Here is a 22,017-nt window from a genome sequence, read left to right on the forward strand (position 1 = left end):
CTAAGTCTGGGTAACATGGGCAAACCATCCAAATGAAAGCAACCAATTCCCCTGATATAATTTGCTGATAGAGCTGACTGAGTATTTCACAAAGTGTGGTCCTGTGAACACTCATCCAGCAGAGGGATCCATAAAAACTAAACAAGCGTGGGAAGCCCAGGGACTTCTGTCCTCTTCTTGGAGAATTACTGTGCACATTAAGGGCTCTCAAATGATCTGCAATCTGCAGTAAAAGTCTGTTTCACTTTGTCTGCCCTCGTGTTTCCCAAACATATTTGATCACTTAACCCTGTTTCTTTGGGGAAGGTAGGTACCTATCAACCATTAGGTAGAACAGTTAGAGAAACAATATAAACAACACTTGAAATAAAAAGAAAAATAAAACTTAAAGTTTCCCCACAGGGACTAATTTTCAGGTGCTTAGTGAGAATGGGCAACTTTAGGTTATTTTAAATGTCTTGTATTGCAAAGTGGAAAAGATCATCTTTTTTTTTATTATTATACTTTAGGTTTTAGGGTACATGTGCACAATGTGCAGGTTTGTTACATATGTATCCATGTGCCATGTTGATTTCCTGCACCCATTAACTCGTCATTTAGCATTAGGTATATCTCCTAATGCTGTCCCTCCCCGCTCCCCCAACCCCACAACAGTCCCTGGAGTGTGATGTTCCCCTTCCTGTGTCCATGAGTTCTCATTGTTCAATTCCCACCTATGAGTGAGAACATGCGGTGTTTGGTTTTTTGTTCTTGCGATAGTTTACTGAGAATGATGGTTTCCAGTTTCATCCATGTCCCTACAAAGGACATGAACTCATCATTTTTTATGGCTGCATAGTATTCCATGGTGTATATGTGCCACATTTTCTTAATCCAGTCTATCGTTGTTGGACATTTGGGTTGGTTCCAACTCTTTGCTATTGTGAATAGTGCCGCAATAAACATACGTGTGCATGTGTCTTTATAGCAGCATGATTTATAGTCCTTTGGGTATATACCCAGTAATGGGATGGCTGGATCAAATGGTATTTCTAGTTCTAGATCCCTGAGGAATCGCCACACTGACTTCCACAATGGTTGAACTAGTTTACAGTCCCACCAACAGTGTAAAAGTGTTCCTATTTCTCCACATCCTCTCCAGCACCTGTTGTTTCCTGATTTTTTAATGATGGCCATCCTAACTGGTGTGAGATGGTATCTCACTGTGGATTTGATTTGCATTTCTCTGATGGCCAGTGATGATGAGCATTTCTTCATGTGTTTTTTGGCTGCATAAATGTTTTCTTTTGAGAAGTGTCTGTTCATGTCCTTTGCCCACTTTTTGATGGGGAAGCCCATCAGACTAACAGTGGATTGCTCAGCAGAAACCCTACAAGCCAGAAGAGAGTGGGGGCCAATATTCAACATTCTTAAAGAAAAGAATTTTCAACCCAGAATTTCATATCCAGCCAAACTGAGCTTCATAAGTGAAGGAGAAATAAAATACTTTACAGACAAGCAAATGCTGAGTGATTTTGTCACCACCAGGCCTGCCCTAAAAGAGCTCCTGAAGGAAGCACTAAACATGGAAAGGAACACCCGGTACCAGCCACTGCAAAAACATGCCAAATTGTAAAGACCATCGAAGCTAGGAAGAAACTGCATCAACTAACGAGCAAAATAACCAACTAACATCATAATGACAGGATCAGATTCACACATAACAATATTAACCTTAAATGTAAATGGGCTAAATGCTCCAATTAAAAGACACAGACTGGCAAACTGGATAAGGAGTCAGGACCCATCAGTGTGCTGTATTCAGGAAACCCATCTCACGTGCAGAGACACACATAGACTCAAAATAAAGGGATGGAGGAAGATCTATCAAGCAAATGGAAAACAAAAAAAGGCAGGGGTTGCAATCCTAGTCTCTGATAAAATAGACTTTAAACCAACAAAGATCAAAAGAGACAAAGAAGACCATTACATAATGGTAAAGGGATCAATTCAACAAGAAGAGCTAACTATCCTAAATATATATGCACCCAACACAGGAGCACCCAGATTCATAAAGCAAGTCCTGAGTGACCTACAAAGGGACTTAAACTCCCACACAATAATAATGGGAGATTTTAACACCCCACTGTCAACATTAGACAGATCAACGAGACAGAAAGTTAACAAGGATATCCAGGAATTGAACTCAGCTCTACACAAAGTGGACCTAATAGACATCTACAGAACTCTCCACCCCAAATCAACAGAATATACATTTTTTTCAGCACCACACCACACCTATTCCAAAATTGACCACATAGTTGGAAGTAAAGCTCTCCTCAGCAAATGTAAAAGAACAGAAATTATAACAAACTGTCTCTCAGACCACAGTGCAATCAAACTAGAACTCAGGATTAAGAAACTGACTCAAAACTGCTCAACTACATGGAAACTGAACAACCTGCTCCTGAATGACTATTGGGTACATAATGAAATGAAGGCAGAAATAAAGATGTTCTTTGAAACCAACGAGAACAAAGACACAACATACCAGAATCTCTGGGACATGTTCAAAGCAGTGTGTAGAGGGAAATTTATAGCCCACAAGAGAAAGCAGGAAAGATCCAAAATTGACACCCTAACATCACAATTAAAAGGAAAAGATCATCTTAAATTTACATAATCAGAATTGTGTACAAGGAATCCATTAGACATGTAAATTAAGAGTATTATTAGAAACAAACCTCAAAAATGAAATTACATTAACTGCGTAAAACATTTACAATCTAAGAAACCCATATCCTTTTATTCTATACTTCTAAAATTAGTAATTTGATCATTATAGAAAAGTAGCCCTTGTTTATGTTGGAGCCCAGTGCTAGGTTAATAAAATAACCTTGGATGACTGAAAGGAAGTGGTCTCTCTACAGCCAATGCCAATCTGTGGTTCTCCACTAGCACATAAGAATTGCCTGGGATGCTTGTGAATAATTAAAGTGCCTAAACCTCACTGCCAGTAAGCATATTTGGTTACAATCTGGAATTTGCATTTTTGTCAATGACATCAATGCAGACTTCACTTTGAAAAATACCAGAAGGAACTGACATTAATATATTGTCTTCTATCCTGCTCATTCTACCCAATGTCAATTTTAGGAAAAAATCTTGTTTTAAGCTTCCTGTTCGCGTAGCAGTTTCAGGAGCAGCCCAGGCAAGGGAGGTTGACTGGTGGGCCAAGCAGGTCTCTTCCCTAATACAATGTTGTTAACCTCAAGGGCAGAGTCCACAACTCCACCAGATGCGCTTAAAGAATTAAGAAAATGGCTTCCTGATTTCTACAGTGATTCCTTCCCATTTAGTGAGTAATCATTAGTCTTAACATGAATAATGCAAAAAAGGCAGCTAAGCAGTTTACACTTTATCCATAAAATTAAGCCCTGTGTTTCACCACAGCATTTAACTCCATGACCTATTTTATTGAATCCCCTGCATATCTTGGACAGTTTCCTTGAGTGTAAATTACCATGAAGGTAAATTGAAAACGTATCAAGAAATGGGCAAGGATATTAATGCAGAATCAAGGCATCATCGAGCTTCAGTTGTTATGAAGGTTTTTTAAAGTATCTTTCCAATACAGTTAAAGTGAAAAGAATTGATTTGATTAACAAGGCTTTACCTTTCTTAGGTTACCATCTGCCTTCAACATTGTAGGGGATTCAGTTTCAATGTCCCATCCTCCAGAAAACGTGTTCCAACCTGTTCAGAGCTTCTTTCTTTTGGGCTCCTGATGCTTGCCTCATGTGTTTCTGCCCAGCAGTGACTACCCATGTGGTGACTGTCCATCTCCCTTAGGACTTTATCCCCCACCCCCAACCCCATCCTGTGAGGGCAGGGCTCCCATCATATTTATTTCTGGATCCACAGCGCTGGTACACTCTCTGGCTTGAAGTACATGCTAAACTGTCTGCTAAAGAATCAATGTGTTCCCCTCTTGCCTTAAAAGCAGGAAAGGAAATGCTATTTGTAGTGAAAACAAGGAGGCAGGTAGGGGAAAATTCAGCTTCTACTGATATTTCTAGTGTGCTCTCCAACCATGTAACTGCCCCTGAACTATCCCTACATTAGTCATTTGAGACTTATGCCATGCCTCCGAAGTGTGTGGTATTATTTATTCTTTTTGCACAAATGAAGGGAATAGGGTATAGAGAGGTTAGGTAATTTGCCCCAGGTCACACAGCTCATAAGTAGCAGAGGCTCACATTTAGGTCTGTCTCTGCATGCTGGACCTCAGATTCCTGTTACTGCAAAGCCTGGCTTGAAAGGATATTGAAGTAACAGATTGCCCAGGCTCAGTTATTTGTTAATAGAGGACAGTGCTGCTTTGCCTAGATTCCACATGTGGAGGATGTCCAGTGCAGCATTGAGCAGCTTGCCTTCAGCAGGAGCAGACTTCATGCCCAGCCAGAACTGCCTGATTACAACCTGTCCTCACTGCCTGCTCCCTGGCTGCCTTTCTTCCTATGTGAGGTTCCTGCCAGGTCTGAGGACCCCAAAGAGAAGGTAATGAGTTTTTGAGGGGCCATGAGACCCTAGCATTTGGGAGTTCTGGTGAGTGCTTCTTAAAACTCACCTACTGCGAAAAGATTCTGGTCAGTGGGCAGAGAGACACAGCTGGGTGTTAAATGATGGGAGACAGAGGCATGCAAAAAAGGAGATTCTAATACTCCAAAAGCAGGCAGGACCCCAACGGAGCACCCCCTCCTCTGGAAGCATTGTAAGGGCTCAGACACACAGAAGGTGCTGCCAGCCAACCAGTGCCACATGTCTGAGACTCAGAGAGATGATTGCAGAGAAAGGAACAGGAGAAAGAAGAAACAAAAACATCCTTTCTGCCAGGTGTGGTGGCAAGCATCAATTTCAAAGTCCTCTGTGTGACTGGATTGAAGAAGCCAGGAGCAGGGAGAAGAATAGATCTAGGTGGCAGGCCTGTAATCCCAGCACTTTGGGAAGCCAAGGCGAATTGATCACCTGAGGTCAGGAGTTCGAGACCAGCCTGACCAACATGGTGAAATGCTGTCTGTCCTAAGAAATACAAAAAAAAACTAGCCGGCGTGGTGGTGGGTGCCTGTAATCCCAGCTACTCGGAAGGCTGAGGCAGGAGAATCCCTTGAACCCAGGAGGCAGCGGTTACAGTGAGCCAAGATTGTGCCATTGCACTCTAGCCAGGGCTACAAGAGCAAAACTCCGTCAAAAAAAAAAAAAAAAAAAAAATCCTTTCTATCCGGGACCAAAGGGAAGTCTAAACCCTATGAAATATTGCTGCTTTGTTGTTTACTTTGCCAAATCCTTAAGAAATTGCACACAAAGAAAGCAGGACATTTGGAAATAAAGAAAGAGAAACCTCATACTGACAAGCTCAGGCACTGAAAGATTCTGAAGACCAAAGTGGGCTTTATAGTGTGCAGGAAGAGTTTGCTGATTGAAGGGAAGACTCTTCACACACAAAGAAGTAAGAGAAATTGAAGGCAGACAGAAGAGCACATATTCCAAGGGCACTGAGGAGAGAGAGCGGATGATCACACTTCCAGTAATGGCCACCGTGGTCCCAGCTGGCCGACTGTGCTGCCAGAGGGCCAGGCTCCATTTTGGAGTAATGGGAAGACCTGCATCTATTCTTCTCCCTGCTCTTGGCTTCCTCAATCCAGTCACACAGAGGCCTTTGAAACTGATGGGCACTTCTGGCCAGCAGGACACAGGGTGGGGCAGTAAATAGGTGGTCTCAAATTCATTTGAATCACACAGGTGAAGAGCTCTCTGGAGAAACAAAAAAAGATGCAAAACATTAAATAAGCTTGAAGACTGATGAGCAAAATAAAGACAATGCTGCTAAAATGGCCTCAAAGTCTCAGTAGCCACAGCCAGACCATATTTTCCAAGCTTCACTTAGAGGCGAGGTTTAATCCCAATAGTCTGTTTGTAAAAGCATGCATAACCATTTAGTTGAGATTCTGGTCTTTTTTATGTTTTTTTCTTAACATGTTATATTACCCCCAGCTTCTTTGTTACTTGATTCTTAACACCACTTGCAACAGTTACTCCTGATCTCTTAGATTTTTATCTTTCAAGGCCTTTGTTTCCCAGGGTGCACTTCAGCCAACACAACCAACAGAAGAAGAAAATGGGCAAAAGTGTGCATGAGGTGGTAGAGGCCAGACTGTGCTTGTGCCCAAAGAAACACCAAGCTTCTCCCAGCAAAAGCCCCGGAACTGAAGTCTACAAAAGGGAAGAGGCAAATTAGTAACCAGTCTGTGCTACAGAGCAGCCACGTCTGAGCATTACCTAATGCTTTTCTCAATTGTTTTGACACATGTAGTTTTGTTTTAAATATGTATGGTAATTTTTAATAAAATGCTGATAAATGTGCCAAGCCGTTCTCTGTGGAAATAATGAAGTTTTTACAGTTTGGAATGCTATTAAGTCTTCGTTTCGCGGTTTGTGAGGCTAGCATTTTAAGCAGCAATAACATTTTATTGAGGCCCAGTCTTGCTGAGGGGGATGGTCAGCTCTAGAAGGGGCAGTTTTTCCATCACACCTTAGAGTGACCTGGTTTGGGGCTACACATAGTTGGAGGTGGAGCTATTTAGTGGTACCCTTCTTAGCCCTGCCTGGCTTAGCTACTACACCTCCAAAATTCACTGTCCATCATCAGTGCAGTGCAGTAGAAAGAAAAAAATATGGGCAAACCTGGGTTTGAATCTCAAGCCTACCATTTTCAGGTAGTATAACCATGGGAAAAATCACATAACCTTTTTGAATCTCCATTCCTGTTCCAGTTATCAGTATATAACAAACCACCCCAAACTTACTGGTGTAAATTGACCATTCTGTTATGCTCATAGATTCAGTGGGTCAGGAATTTCACCAGAGCACAATTGGGTGGCTTGTCCCTGCTCCATGATACCTGGGGACTCAGCTGAGAAGTCTTGAAGACTGTGACCGAGTGGAGTCCCTGCAGTCATCCAGGGACTCTTCATTCATGTGTCTGGCAGTTGGTGCTGGGTGTTGGACACTGACCACAGCACATGCATGTGGCCACTCTGTGGGGTCTTTCTGAGTAGGCTAGTTTGGGCGTTTTTTAGAACCCATTCATGGCAGCTGGGTTCTAAAACCAAGTGCCCCAAGACCATAAGATGTAAGTGCATGGCATTTTTATGACCCAGCCTCAGAAGTCACAAAGTATCACTTCTGCCATTGAGTAAAGCAGTCACAAATACCTACCCCAGCCCCCTAGGAGGAACACAGACTTCACCTCTCAATGGAAGAGTGGCCAGGTTCTAGAAGAGCATGTAAACCAGGAGATGAGATGATCCTGTGGCCATGTTTTGAAAACACCATCTGTCACAATTCTCCCCTCTAGTGAGCCTACCAGGCCAGAGAATGGAGGGAGTGATGATTGCCAAGCACAAGCTAAGTGCCATGAGCTGTTCATCTGTTATCTAATTCTAATTATTTAAGTCTTAAAATAGTATCCACACACTTTTTTGTTTGTTTTCAGGTAAGACATTATATTGGTCAGCTTCAGCTGCATAAAAACTGCAAATTTTCAATGGCATACAAGAATAAGCAGTTTATTTCTTGATCACAGATCTTGAGTCAGCTGAGACAGATGTGTTCCTGCTCTCCTATTCTGAGGTTTAGGAGAGTTAGGAGAGGAAGTGGCTGCCTTATGTATTCTTCTCATGTAGATGGCACAGGCAGAGGATTGCAAGCCCCACCAAGCAAGCAAGCTTTAAGTTTCTGTTTATGTCCCATCTGCTACTATCCCATTGGTCAAAGCAAGTCTCATAACCAATTCCAAAGTCAAGGGGCAGGGAAATACATTCTGGCCTTTGTGAGGCTGTGGCAGAGATGTGGTTGTATAATACTATAATGGCAGAGTGAGGAATTGGGAGCAATAATTCAATCTACCATAGCCATTTTCTAGCACAAAGAAAATTGAATAAGGATATTGTGGCATTACAGCTAGTGTTTAACAATATAATCTTAGGTGCAAAATACCCATATATAGTAGTAGGTTATCAAATTGCTAATAAAAGAATAATTCAACAAGACCAGGTAGCATTTATCCTAGGTATTCAAGGACAATATACCATAAAGATATCTATTAATATACCACATTACTAAGACAATATATTTTTATGAAACTTAAATCATCATCTCAATACACACTTAAGTCATTCAATAAAATCCAACACCTACTTGGGGATTTTTTTATGGTCTTAGTAAATTAGAACTGTAAGGATCCTTCCTTAGCATGATGCATAATGGCGTAACACTTCAAAAGCATCCCCACAGAAGCAAGGAAATAGAAAAGAATGCCCACTCACCACCATTATTTTCCAATGGTATCAGTCAAAAATAAGAAATATAGTTATAGAAAGGAGATTCAGTTTTCATTATTTCCAGGTGGTGTTACTGTGTCCTTAGAAAGTGTAGGAGAAGCATTTGAAAAACTATTAGAACTAATAAGTTCAGCAAGGTAGCCCAGACTCAAACCAATCAAAGTATGGGATTTCCTATATAATGGTTGTAATGCAATGTAATGAAAAAATATATATATACACATGACAAAAATATAGTGGAAAAAAGATCCCATTCACAAGATGAACAGCCAAGGACATTTGTTACCCAGACTAACCTGAACCACATACATGAAGGGCACCAAGGGCAGCAGGCAGCAGCTCGGCCTGCTCTGAGGCTGGACTAAATGGAACCATGGCCAGCTCCTCCAAAAACAACCATTTATTGATTGGCTTTCCGGTGAAAATGCCAATGGGTGGATATTTTTCTTTATTTATTAACTTGAGAAAAGTATCCAGAGGTTCTCCCAGAAGACTAACCAGGTCCTCAGAAAGCTTTCAGAGATATCAAAAGGTAATTGTTTTTGAAAGTGATTAAATGAGTGCGTTACTGACTCCAGACAGCATAATGGAACATGACTCTATATCAAAAGATAATATAAGGTAAAAACAAAAAATAAGTGGGAGTCGGGGGGAGGTTGTTTAGTAAAAGAAAACAATATAGTCACTTAAGTATTTGGAGGGGAAAAAAAGCAGCTTGATTTCCTACCGCATATATATAACATAAAACCTAAATGTGGAGAATTCCCTATCAATGGCTGTTTCCTTTGACCTGCACCTACCTCCTGGAACTACACAGGCAGTATATTTCCAGGGGTAGAGAAAAAATTATGGTAGGCCTAAATGTTGCCTTTATCCTTTTCCATGAGCAAAATAATTAAACAGGACCTACCCAGGCTCTGACAGGGCCACCCAGCTGCCCATAAGGGACAGACAGATCTTTATGGAAAAGGCTGACTCGTCAGAGAAAAGCCATAGGTCATATGAAAAGGGACTGCAGTTCCAAAGTAGGGACCAGGCAGCAGATTCAGGGCAAGTGGCTCTCCATTTAAGAATATAAAATTTTTAAATTTCTGGTTCTCCATGAGACTCAACGGAAAAATGTGATAATAGCAAAAGAACAGCCTGTCATGAAAAAGGTACAGTCTGTGGACAGTGAAATGCTTTGGGAATGAAAACCCCATTGCCCAATTAGTGCTCAGGGAGGGCAGCAGGAAGGCTATTTCTGGCACTAAATAGAAAATTAGAACACCAGTCCCAGGAATTCTTCCAGAACTCAAGAAAAAGATAAGGGGATGATAATTATGAGATGAGACATACAGAATTGATGCAAGACAATAGAGCAGAGGTGTAATAACAACCCAGAAAATGACAGAATAAATGATCCCTGAGATGAAGACCTGAGGTTTTACTTCACAGGGAGTGGGGAAACTTAGTCATTCTAAGACCTGGGCCTAATTCCTACCAGCCAGACACAAGTTGAGTGAAAGGGAAATCGTGATTTGGAAGAGAGTCCTCTCTATATGATTGCCAAAAATACCCAACAGGCAAATATTTAATATATAGTCAACCCTCCATATTCATGGGTTCTGCATCCCCAGATTCAACCAACCACAGATAAAAGAAAATCAGGGGAGAAAATACTGTCATTATTCTCTAAACAATACAGTATAACAACTATTTACATAGCATTTACATTGTATTAGATATTATAAGTAATCTAGAGATGAAGTATACAAAAGGATGTGTGTAGGTTATATGCAAATATTACACCATTTTATATAAAGGAATTAAGCATCTGTGAATTTTGGTATCCATGGGAGGTCCTAGAACCAATCCCCCATGGATACCAAGGGATGACTATACTTATTAACATAGTTCATATGTGTCAATAGATAGATGATCAATGAATGTGAGCAGGCAGTTCATAAAAGAGAAATAGAAATGTCTAATAAGAAATTTAAAATCACATCAGTAATTTTAAATGCAAATTGTAAACCACAAAATATTCCTACAGACTGGCAAAGGTGTTTTTAAATGGACAGTCCCAGTATGGCCTGACGCAATGAGATGGTATCTTTCATACCTGCTGGTGACTTTCTCTTCTTGTTCAGAATTTCTGAAAAGCAGTTTAGCAAGATATAGCAAAACGCCCCCAAAATTTTCAAGTCAGTAATTTTCTTTCCAATAATTTATCTTTAAAAACTATCCAAGACTTGGAACCAAGATCTACAAAGATAGTCATATTTGGATTCTAATGCAAATTTTTTTATATATTTTTAATCCATATCATTATGCAGCTATTAAAAGTGATGTTTTCAAGAGTGCTAATGACCAAGAAAAACACTTATGATATAATCTAAATAAAGAAGAATTAAAAGTGAATTTATATGATTTGAAGAAAAGTATACAAAAAAATACAAAATGAACTATAATATAAACCATATTAACATCTTAGATATGTTTTATTAACTTTTTATCTTTCACACTTTTCAGTAGACTATAATATTTCTACAGCATGCATTAATTTTTAAGCTTATTTTATATATCATATTTATAAATTTATTAGATAATAAAAGTTGTTACTCTAAGGCTTACAGTGTTATTTGTTCCATCCTCATTTCTGATTCCTGGTTCCCAGAGCAATCACTTATGATTCTTTCAGATGTTTTCTCTGGTACTTGACTCCGCATTTCCAAATAACAAGCTTATACTGTTATATCTTGTTTTTTCAGATTTAGATAATATATCTTGGCTTCCTTCAGGAAAAATGAAGATTTCACTCTCTCACACCTCCACCCTCCCATTCACAGCTCGCCTCCACCACATGCTCCCAAATTGATTAGCTCATAACTTTGGGTTTGATTCATATTATTGTTCACATTTATGTCTGTGTAAATAGTGTCAACAAAACCATGCAGTGCACTATGATTCCATTGCCTCCCATATAAACTTTGGGTTTTTTCCTAGAGTTAATAATTGTTCATGTATTTGTTGCCTTAGTTCCTTAAGCCTATCATTAATTCAGGCCCAATTTTACCAAAAGATCTCTAAAACTCTTCTTAATACAGGCAAATTCATCAGATGATCTGTCTGTTCCATTTTGTATCTGTCCATATCCCTCCTGAAGCCCTCCAGGTCCTAGCTGGACATCCAGCTCTCTGTACCCACTATACTGTCATCCTGGGATTGCCTTTCACTGTCTCCCTGGGGATTCTCTGTGCCTGTTTCCTGATTCAAAACCCTTGTTTCTTGGATCCCATGCCTTCTGCTTTTGGGTTTACTCTCTTATTTGGGTGGTGGAGTGCGTCTTCTGGCATCTTTGTGAGAAAGGGTATAGAGGAGGTAAATTTTCTGAGACCTAGCATGTATGAACACAACTTCATGCCATACTTCAGAGGGCAGTAAACCACAGCCCACAGCCAAATCTGACCCATAGCCTATTTTCAGTCATGTTGTGAGCTATGGGATGGTTTGCTTACATTTTTTAAATGGCTTTTAAAATTATGCAACAAAGCTTGTATGTGGCCCATAAAAACTGTATGTGGCCTGCAAAGCCTAAACTATTTACTATCTGTCCCATAATGGAAAAAGCCTGCTGACACCTGTTCCAATTGATTGGTACTTTGGCCAAATGTAGAATTAAGGTTGGAAATGATTTTCCTTTAACATTTTGAAGACTTCCCTCCACTGTCTCCTGGATTCAAGACTTGCTATTGAGAAATCCAATGCTATCCTGCTTTCCAGTTCTGTATGTCAAACCTCTGGTTTTCTCTTTTGAAACTTTCAGGACCTTCTCTTTAAACCTACTCGTCTAAAATCTTATAATGTTTTGCCATTGTGTGAATCTTCTTTTACGCCAAATGTTGATTCTCAGAGGACCATTGATTCTGAAAATGTATGTCCTTCTAGTCTGAGAAAATAGAATGCCTTATTTATTTGATAATTTCTTCAGTTTTCCTGTTCTCTTTCAGAAATTTCTATTAGTTCAGTGTGTACCTCCTATATTAAACCTCTAGTCTTTTCTTCTTTGTACTATACAATTCCTGCAAATGCTGCATACAATTGCCGCATTGCCTTTGTATCCTCCAAGTTCCTTTGCTCCTGGTGGCTGTTTTAGTCTCTGTCTTTCATGGTAAGCACCTTTCCAAAATTTGTCTCTTCCTAGACTGTCCACTCATGTTTGCAAATCAGGCCCTAAATGCAGGCTAGAAGCTCTGGATGTGAATGTAAAGCTGGTAGACCTCATGGTTATATGATCAGGCCCTAGGTTCAAGACCCCCAAATGTGCATAGGTGTTGGTGTCTTTTCCTAGGTAGGTCTGTTCCCCAGAGAGACATTCTGGGAAACATACTTAATCTTTCTGTCTTAAAGATGTTACTTCCCCTCCCTCAGCTGTGCCTATATTTGAGAATAAAGGTTCTCTCTGGTCCAACCCAGGCAGAAAGCAGATATCCACCCTTCTGCCACAATGGGAGGATAACGTAGGCGATTGGAGGCTGGGGTGGATCTAAGGACTCTTCATACAAACTCTCAACTGGCCCTCCTGTTTTCAGGCCCTCTGGCACCCCCACCTGGAGAGGTTCTTGGCTCCTCCAATTCCTGAGCCACTCCGGGCCTCCGTTACTGCACAGCTTGCCTCTTACTGCCTTCCCTGCATGCAGAAGACTCTGCTTGGTTTGTTATCATTTTTTATCAGCTCTCCAGTGTCCAAAATGTTTTGCATTTTCCCAACTATTGTCTCCTTTTGCATTCTCTTTGCCCTTGTGATTTCATACTTTGTTTATTCCTTTATTATCATTTTCTTAGTTTTCAGAGAGGGTAGAGATAAACAAGGAATTCTGTCTGTAAGGATGGTATATCTTCATTCTAACTAATGTGCTCGTCGTGTTACCCAGAACGAAAAGACAAGTTCATGTCCTTAAGGAGTGCTCAGTGTCATGGGAAAGGCACAGGCAGATGAATCATTTTCATACAGGTGCTGTCATGGAGATGTGTCTGAGCAGCAGAAGGTCACAGGAGAAGTATCTGCATCTAGTAGGGGAGGGGCTGGGAGGGTCACTGGGATTGTGGCCAAGAGCAGTGGGGAAGGGAAAAGGCTTGGACTTACGACCATTTGGAGGGCAAGAAGGAGTTTTAGATCAAATTGTTATTTTTAATTGACTCTCCTCTCCTGGGTGCTATAAAAAAGCATTGATTTCTCAATGCAGGGCCTGCCCTATCAAGATGAGCTAAACCATCACAGGTGACACCTGGGTATCCAACATGCCCAGCAGAGCTGCCTGGAGAGAGCCCTGTCCTTCCACCATTTTCTTCTATAAAACAGAAATTAATGTGAAGGCTAAATGTATGTAAATTGCTCAAGAAAGTCAGCACCCAGCAGGAGTTAGTCCTCCCAACCCCCATTTCTTTACAACAGGAAGAGAAAAAGAAGGAGCATGCATGTCCCATGTATAACATGAGCTCAGATGTGCAGAAAGATAACTTACTTTGCTTTCTATAACATTCAACTTGATCTTAAGCCACCATTTCCATGAATTGTGAAAAAATTTGCCACTTCAAGGGGTTCCTGAAGTGGTAAACTTTTTAATTTTCAACGTAGTCTTCTACAGGTTAGTTATTAATCAAGTGCACTTTTTCCTGCCTACCTCCCCAAGAGTGCATTAAGCATCCTGGATGGCTTAGCATCCTGGCTTCCAAAACAGGGCAGCTGCCCTCACTACTTTCTAGCCAAGGGATCTGTCCTTAATCTTAGGCACTGGCATCTATCCACTCTCGCTCCACTATTGAAGCCTCCTCAGCTTCTCTTGTCTCAGGCATTATATCCCTGCTGTCTGGACCTGTGCCTTGGCTCCCCCTGGTACTGTCAATGCCATAGTCCCTGGCTTTGGACTGTACTCCCAATACCCTGTATCTACCCGCTAGTAGCCCAGGCACCTGCTGACTGCTAATTCTCAGCCTTCTTCACTATTCCCCTCTAGGAGACTTAGAATTGCTGTGGATCTGTGCCATGCCCTGCCAAAGCTGAAGGAGGGTGTTCTGAAGCTCTCTCTGCTATACACACCACATGCCATTTCTATTCTGTCAGTGCCGTTGTGTATTGGCACAGGGCAATGCAAGGTGGTCTTCCAGAATTCCAGGTGGGAAGCAAAATATAAACTCCACTGCTCTACCACTGCCAGATTTAACTGGGCCTCTTAACTATGCCCTCCCAAACCCCAATACAAATTAGGTTTATCTCTGCAGGGTATGAGAGTATAGGGAGCAGGCCTAATGCCTGTCTAAACTGTCACCACAGACATTGTCTATCAGGCTCTTCTCTGCCCTTCTGCCCATTCTTCCACCTCACCTCACCCTCAGGCCAAAAAGGGCCTTTTGTTTTCATTTTCACATTCTTTTCTTTTTACTGCTCTGTGGGCTTTAGTGAAACTGAGCGCTCTGATTCTCTGGGTTTTCTGGTTCTTGATTATTTTAAGAGTAACTTTTGGAACTTAAATAAACCTTTTCTCTCTCAATATAGCCTGGCTCTTTTAAATGAAAGCTTTAACCTTCACAAGCATTACATCTAAAATGAGTTTCAAGAGCCAGTTGTGGGAGTCAAAAACTGAATATGACCTCCTTGCTCTCAGCTGGGTTCTGCCATCCCCTTGAAGGAGAGGGTACCTCAGCCCTCAGGAAGGAGAGCCTGGGCCTGCCAGGATTACCATGGATGGAAAATGCTTCCAGTTTCCAGGGGGGCGGGCTACACTCTTAGGATCAACTTTTCCATTAAAACAACAAAAAGTGGTGGGTAGCACGTTTTCCACACTTCACCTTTTTTAAACTTTTATTTTGGGTTCGAGGGTACATGTGAAGGTTTGTTATGTAGATAAACTCATGTCTCAGGGGGTTTATTGCACAGATTATTTCATCACCCAGGTATTAAGCTTAGTGCCCATTAATTATTTTCTCTGCTTCTCTCACTCTCCACCCTCCACCCTCAAGTAGACCCCAGTGTGTGTTGGTCCCTTCTTTGTAATCATGAGTTCTCATCATTAGCTTCCACTTAGAAGTGAGAACATGCAGTATTGGTTTTCTGTTCTGCTTCTCTTTAGCAAACTTCACTTTTAAAGCTAAAAAGCTGAGAGATAAACACCTGTAACCATGAGAGGTTAGCAGGCTATGGGAGCACCAGAGCCACTGGTGCCCTGTTGAGCACTTGCCAGAACTTCTCACTTAAGCTTTGAATCGGCAGCCATGCAAGTCGGGAAGAACAGAATTCAGAGGCTGGATCCCTTCCAAGCTGAGAGGCCTCAGAGTTGACTTCCCCTACATTAAGCTGAACCCACAAGAAGCTATACCCTCAGTGGTAAGGTAAACTAGATCTTAATTCACCTTTTCCCCTAATCCTAGAGAACTTCGGAGAAGCCTTAGTGCCTTAGTGCTGAGACAAGCAAAAGAGGAAAAGTGAAAGAATAAAATATCCCTAGGAAGAAGCAGCCACACATGAGTCCTTGCTCAGATTTGAAACTCCCATCCTGGATTAGCCAAAAAAACTCAAGCCAGGAATTTGATTTCAGGTTATTCATGAGTTTTAATAATTTCAGGTGCCTGGCAAAAGCAAATATGAAGTGTCTCTGGAATATCTATCTTAGATCTGGAGGATCTTTCACAAATAACTGCTTAGGAGCATTCACCAGAAAACATTCAAAAATAACTAGGCACAAAAGAAAACAATATGACTAAGAACTATCAGAAAAAACAGACAACAGAAATAACCTGTACAGACTTTGAAATTGGCATTGTATGATACAGATTTTAAAAGCAGTATTCATATCTAAAGAAAAAAGAAACTATAGAAAGTCACCAGATTTGATGAAAAACTCATCAGAATTTCTAGAAATTATGACCAAAATAAACAAAATTAAAAGTTCATTGAAAGCCCATTAAATGTGTGCACGCCAAAAACAGGATCCCAAAATACATGGAGCAAAAACTGATAGAGCTGAAAGGCAAAATAGACAAATTCGCAATTATAGGTAAAGACTTCAACACCCCACAATTGCCAATTACTACTGCTAGACAGAACTACTGGACAGAAAATCAGCAAGGATATAGAAATAAAGACACTCAACAACAGCATCAAATTGATGTGTAATAGAACTCTCCATCATCCAACAACAGCAGAATATATATTTTTTTCAAGCACCTATGGAATATTCACTAAGATAGGTTATATTCTGAGCTATAAAACAGTCCTGAAAATATATGAAACAAAAGTTGAAAGTACTAAAAAGAAAAACGGAAAATCCGCAATCATAGTGAGAGATTTTAACATGCCTCTGTTGATAACTAATAAAAGAGGCAGACAAAAAAATCAGAACATAGATTTAAGCAAAACAATTAGTAATCTTGACTGAATGGACAGAACAGTACATTTGACAACCATAGAATATGCATTCTTTTTAAGCACACATAGCACATTTACCAAAACTCTCCATATACTAGGACATCAAATATCAACACATTTCACAAGATTGAATCAATATAGAGTATATTCTCTGACTGCAGTACAACTAAGCTAGAAATCAATAACAAAAGAACCAAAAATCACAATATGTTTGGTAATTAAGAAAAATACTTCTAAATAAGTCATGGATCAAAACAGACATCATAATGGAAATTAGAAAATGCTTTGAACTGAATGATCATGAAAACACTACATATCAAAATTTGTGGGATTGCTTAGAGGGCAATTTTATAGCCTGAACTGTATATAGTAGGAAATAAGGATGTGAGGGTGATCTGGCTGAGACATCTGTCACCCCATTGATCGCCAGAGTTGATTCGGCTGAACTGGCTGGCGAGGCGGGTTCCCCTTCCTCCCTCACCGCTCCATGTGTGTCCCTCCCAAAGCTGCGTGCTCGGCTGAAGAGGATGACCATCCCCGATAGAGGAGGACCGGTCTTCAGTCAAGGGTATACAAGTAGCTGCACTCCTCTGCTAGAACCTCCAAACAAGTTCTCAAGGAAAGAAGGCAGACTGCAAATTAGAAAAAGAATAGCAAAATAACACCAACAGAGTAGAAGGATAGAATTATTTAAAATAAGACCAGAAATTAGTGAAACAGAAAGCAAACCTTCAGTAGAGAAAACCAATATGCCAGAAGTTGGTTCTTTGAAAAGAACCAACTAATGAAATGATAAGCCTCTAGCAATATTGCCCAAGGAAAAAGAAAGAAGTCACAACCAACATGCGGAATGAAAATGGGCATCACTGCAGATGGTACAGATAAAAGACATTAAACAGATAAAAGAATATCATACCGTCTGGTCCGTGCGCGATCACGGCCCGGCGCGTGGCTCGGGCTCGGGCGGAGCTGGAGACGCGTGGAACTGTTCGAGGGCTCGCAGTGCACCTATGATATGTGTTTTAGAAGTAGCTGTTAAACTTTTGTTTGAATGAAGACTGTCTCTCAATCCACCTCTATTTCTCAAACGAAGTGAAGAAAATAAATCAAAATTTGTGGAAACGAAATAGTCACAAACTACTTCCATAGCTTCAGAAGATCCCCTTCAAAACTTATGTTTAGCATCTCAAGAAGTTCTTCAAAAAGCTCGGCAAAGTGGGAGATCAAAATGTCTCAAATGTGATGGTTCCAGAATGTTCTACTGCTGTACATGTTACGTTCCAGTTGAAAATGTTCCTATTGAACAGATTCCACTTGTGAAGCTTCCATTGAAGATTGACATCATTAAACATCCAAAAGAAACAGATGGTAAAAGTACTGCTATACATGCAAAACTCTTAGCATCTGAATTTGTAAACATTTACACGTATTCTTGTATTCCAGAATATGAAGAAAAGGACCATGAAGTTGCACTCGTTTTTCCTGGACCTCAGTCTATCTCAATAAAAGATATTTCTTTTCATCTGCAAAAAAGGATTCAAAATAATGTTAGCGGCAAAAATGATGACCCTGACAAGTCATCTTTTAAACGCAAAAGAACTGAAGAACAAGAGTTCTGTGATTTGAATGACAGCAAGTGCAAAGGCACAACACTGAAAAAAATTATATTTATAGATAGCACCTGGAACCAAACAAACAAAATATTCACTGATGAGCGACTTCAAGGTAAAAAAATATATATTTTTTGGACTGCTCCTCCCTCAGACTTATTTTGAAAAAACTTCAAACTTACAGATAATTTGAAAGAAGAGTTGCATTGAATACCTATATATTTTGCCGCATTTATTTCTCTATTTCTCTTTATTATACATATGAGTGTGTATTTATATATTATATATATTTTTCGTTGACTAATTGAAAGTAAGTTTCAGGCTTTGTAACACTTCACCCTTAAATATTAAGTGTACATTTTCCTTTTTTTTTTTTTTTTTTTTTTTTACAGTCCCACTCTGTTGCCCAGGCTGGAGTGCAATGGTGCAATATTGACTCACTGCAACGTCCTCTTCCTGGGTTCAAGTGATCCACCCACCTCAGCCTCCCAAGTAGCTGGGATTACAGGTGCCCACCACCACACCTGCCTGAATTTTGTATTTTTAGTAGAGACGGGGATTCGCCACGTTGGCCAGGCTGGTCTCAAATTCCTGACCTCAGGTGATCCTCCTGCCTTGGCCTCCCAAAATGCTGGGATTACAGGCATGAGCTACCACATCCAGCCTAAGTGTACGTTTTCTAAGAATCAGAATATTCTCTTATATTAATAAAGAATGACATCTCTTTTATAAACACCCTAATGGTGAACACATTTACTAAGAAGTTAGATCTTCTCTTTTGTTTTTTGCCTTACATGTTTTTCGTTGTTGTTGTTGTTTTTGTTTTTTTTGTTTTTTTTTTTGTTTTTGTGAGAGGGAGTCTTGCTCTGTTGCCTAGGCTGGCAGTGGTGTAATCTTGGCTCACTGCAACCTCTGCCTCCTGGGGTCAGGCGATTCTCCTGCCTCAGCCTCACTAGTAGCTGGGATTACAGGCACACACCACCACGCCCAGCTAATTTTTTTGTATTTTCATAGAGACAGGTTTCACCATGTTGGCCAGTCTGGTTTCAAACTCCTGACCTCAGGTGATCCACCCACCCTGGCCTCCCAAACTGCTGGGATTACAGGCATAAGCCACCACATCCAGCCTGCCTTACAGTTTTTAAAAATAACTTTATTGAGGAAGAATTAATATATAATAAACTACATATGTTTCAAGAGTATTAAAGTTTTCTCATATGTGTACAGCCATGAGACCATCACTACAAGGTAGAAAATGAACCTGTCCATCCCCTGCCAAAGTTTCTGCCTGGCTTTTATGCTCCTTCTCATCCAGCTTTCCCCACAGCACACTTCCACACTCTCCAACCCCATCTCTAATCAATGATCTATAGCTAATCGTTATAGATTAGGTGCATTTTCTGGAATATCATATAAATTGAATCATATAGTATGTACTCTTTTCCTTTTTTTGGTTTGGCTTTCTCACACAAAATAAATAACTTGACACTCATTTTTGTTGTAGCATGTATCCATAGGTCATACATTTATTGCCAAGTAGTATTTCATTGTATGGATATGCTACAATTAGTCTTATCTGTTTATCTGTTGATGGACATTTACACTGGTTGTTTCCCATTTTCTACTATTTCAAATAAAGTTGCTATGACACTTGTGTTAAAAAAAAAAAAAGATTTTCCCCTGTATAATAAATACAGTACCATTATCACTCCTAAGAAAATTAATGAAAATTACATAATATCATCTAATATACTGTCCATATTCAAATTTCCCTAATTGACCCAAAAATACCTTTTGTAGCTTCCCCCCATATAGCATTTAAACCCATCACAATTTGGTTATTATGTATCTTTAGTCTCTTTTAATCTAGAGTAGTCCTGTTTTTTTCGTGACTTAGACTTTTGTGAAGAGGACAGGTCAATTGTCTGAATGTTTCATTGTGATAAGTTTCAGTCTAAATATGTTGGCTAGGATACTTATAGGTAAGGATAAATCCAGGGTTATCTATGTCTAGTTTATATCTATCATTTGGGTATAATTATTAATAACATGTAATTTCACTCTCAGAAATGAACCTGTTAGCTGATAAATTGTATGGCTAACCAGTTCATAGGTGAATTCATACTTTACTGTTGTATCAAATTAGGATGCACGTAATGCAAATTGTTCTATTATTTGTGATAAGTTTCATTACTTGATTAAAGTGGTGATTGCCAAAAAAACAAAAAAAAATCATAACGAACTTTATGCCAGTAAATTTCAAATTTTAGATATGATGAACAAAATCCTGGAAAATGTAAGTTGCCAAAATCATAATGAAGAAGTGAAATTCTGAATTATAATCATTAAGGAAATTAAATCAGTAGTCAAAAATTTGAATACTGAGTCTACTCCCACTCAGGATGGGGCACTGGAGATATTTAGCACCTGCCAGAATTCAGGCTGCCGGGTGGCGAGCATCTGTCTGTATGTGCAACACCACTGCTCTCTCTTACATAGGAATGTACCAGGTCATCCAGGGTATCATCTCTCCTGTCAGTGACAACACAAATTAAACTCTAGCCTCACAAAACTTCACTGGTGAGTTCTACAAAACACTTAAAAAAAAATGTTGTTTCAGGCTGGGCACGGTGGCTCATGGCTGTAATCCCAGCACTTTGGGAGGCCAAGATGGGTGGATCACTTGAGGTCAGGGGTTGGAGACCAGCCTAGCCAACATGGCAAAACCCTGTCTCTACTAAAAATTAAAAAAATTGGTCAGGCGTGGTGGCGCATGCCTGTAGTCTCAGCTACTCGGGAGGCTGAGGCAGGAGAATTGCTTGAACCCAGGAGGTGGAGGTTGCAGTGAGCTGAGATTGCACCACTGCACTCCAGCCTGGGTGACAGAGCAAGACTCTGTCTCAAAAAGAAAGTTATTTCAGTCCTAACACACAAGATCTCTTATAGCATAGAAAAAGAGAGAACTCTCCAACGCTTTTTATGAGGCTAGCATAACGTTGATACCAAAACCTGATTAGGACAGTGAGAGAAAGGAAAATTATAGACCTGTCTTACTACCTAAAAAACAAATTAGCAAAGTGAACCCACCAATACACAAGAAAGGTAATATATCTTGGCCAAATAGGGCTTATCTCAGGAATGCAGTGTTAGTTTAGGATTAGAAAATTAATCAGTGCAATTTACCATATTAACTGAGTGAAGGAGAAAAAAAATCACACAATCAAGAGTTGCAGAAAAATCATTCAATAAAATTCGACATTCATTTATGGCAGCCACTCTTAAATTAGGAATAACAGGGAATGTCTCAAAATAACATATTTGTCAAGATAGACTAGGCCAGCTGCAATAATAAATCCTCCAGTTTTAGGAGCTTAACACACAAAAATTTATCTCTCCCCAGATGAATCCCATGTGGTTTAGACGATCTACAGGGCAGTTATCATTGTTAGTGAGCACAGTCCATATCTATTTCAAAGTACACTTTCCCATTCCATTAGCAGCACATTCCTCCCAGGTCAGTGGCGGCCTGTGCAATCCATCTACAGCCAATACCCACCAACCCTGGTTCATGCTAAAATCCCGTCCCTTTGTCCTTCATCCTCAAAATCCCCATTTGGGC

The 22,017-nt window shown here is 40.1% G+C and overlaps 1 protein-coding gene across 12 annotated transcripts in view; it reads left to right on the forward strand.

Annotated features, from left to right (window-relative positions):
- Positions 1-22,017, forward strand: part of NMNAT3 (nicotinamide nucleotide adenylyltransferase 3) — a 110,535-nt gene that overhangs the window by 68,464 nt on the left and 20,054 nt on the right. The window contains exons 1-2 of one of the 12 annotated variants that reach the window (XM_058433507.1): positions 2,612-3,337; positions 4,369-4,539. The exons of 8 other annotated variants lie outside the window; for them this stretch is intronic. Coding sequence is in view for 1 of the 4 variants with exons in the window: in XM_032143616.2 (XP_031999507.1) it covers positions 18,232-18,513 (282 nt within the window). In the remaining 3 variants the exon portion in view is untranslated. Of the gene's footprint in view, positions 1-2,611; positions 3,338-4,368; positions 4,540-18,231; positions 18,514-20,897; positions 20,979-22,017 lie in introns of those variants that run through there. 3 more of the 12 variants (XM_032143616.2, XM_058433506.1, XM_058433505.1) reach the window with 3 other exon arrangements.

Source organism: Hylobates moloch, unplaced genomic scaffold (genome assembly GCF_009828535.3).
Source record: "Hylobates moloch isolate HMO894 unplaced genomic scaffold, HMol_V3 SCAFFOLD_22, whole genome shotgun sequence".
Taxonomy (NCBI): Eukaryota; Metazoa; Chordata; class Mammalia; order Primates; family Hylobatidae; genus Hylobates; species Hylobates moloch.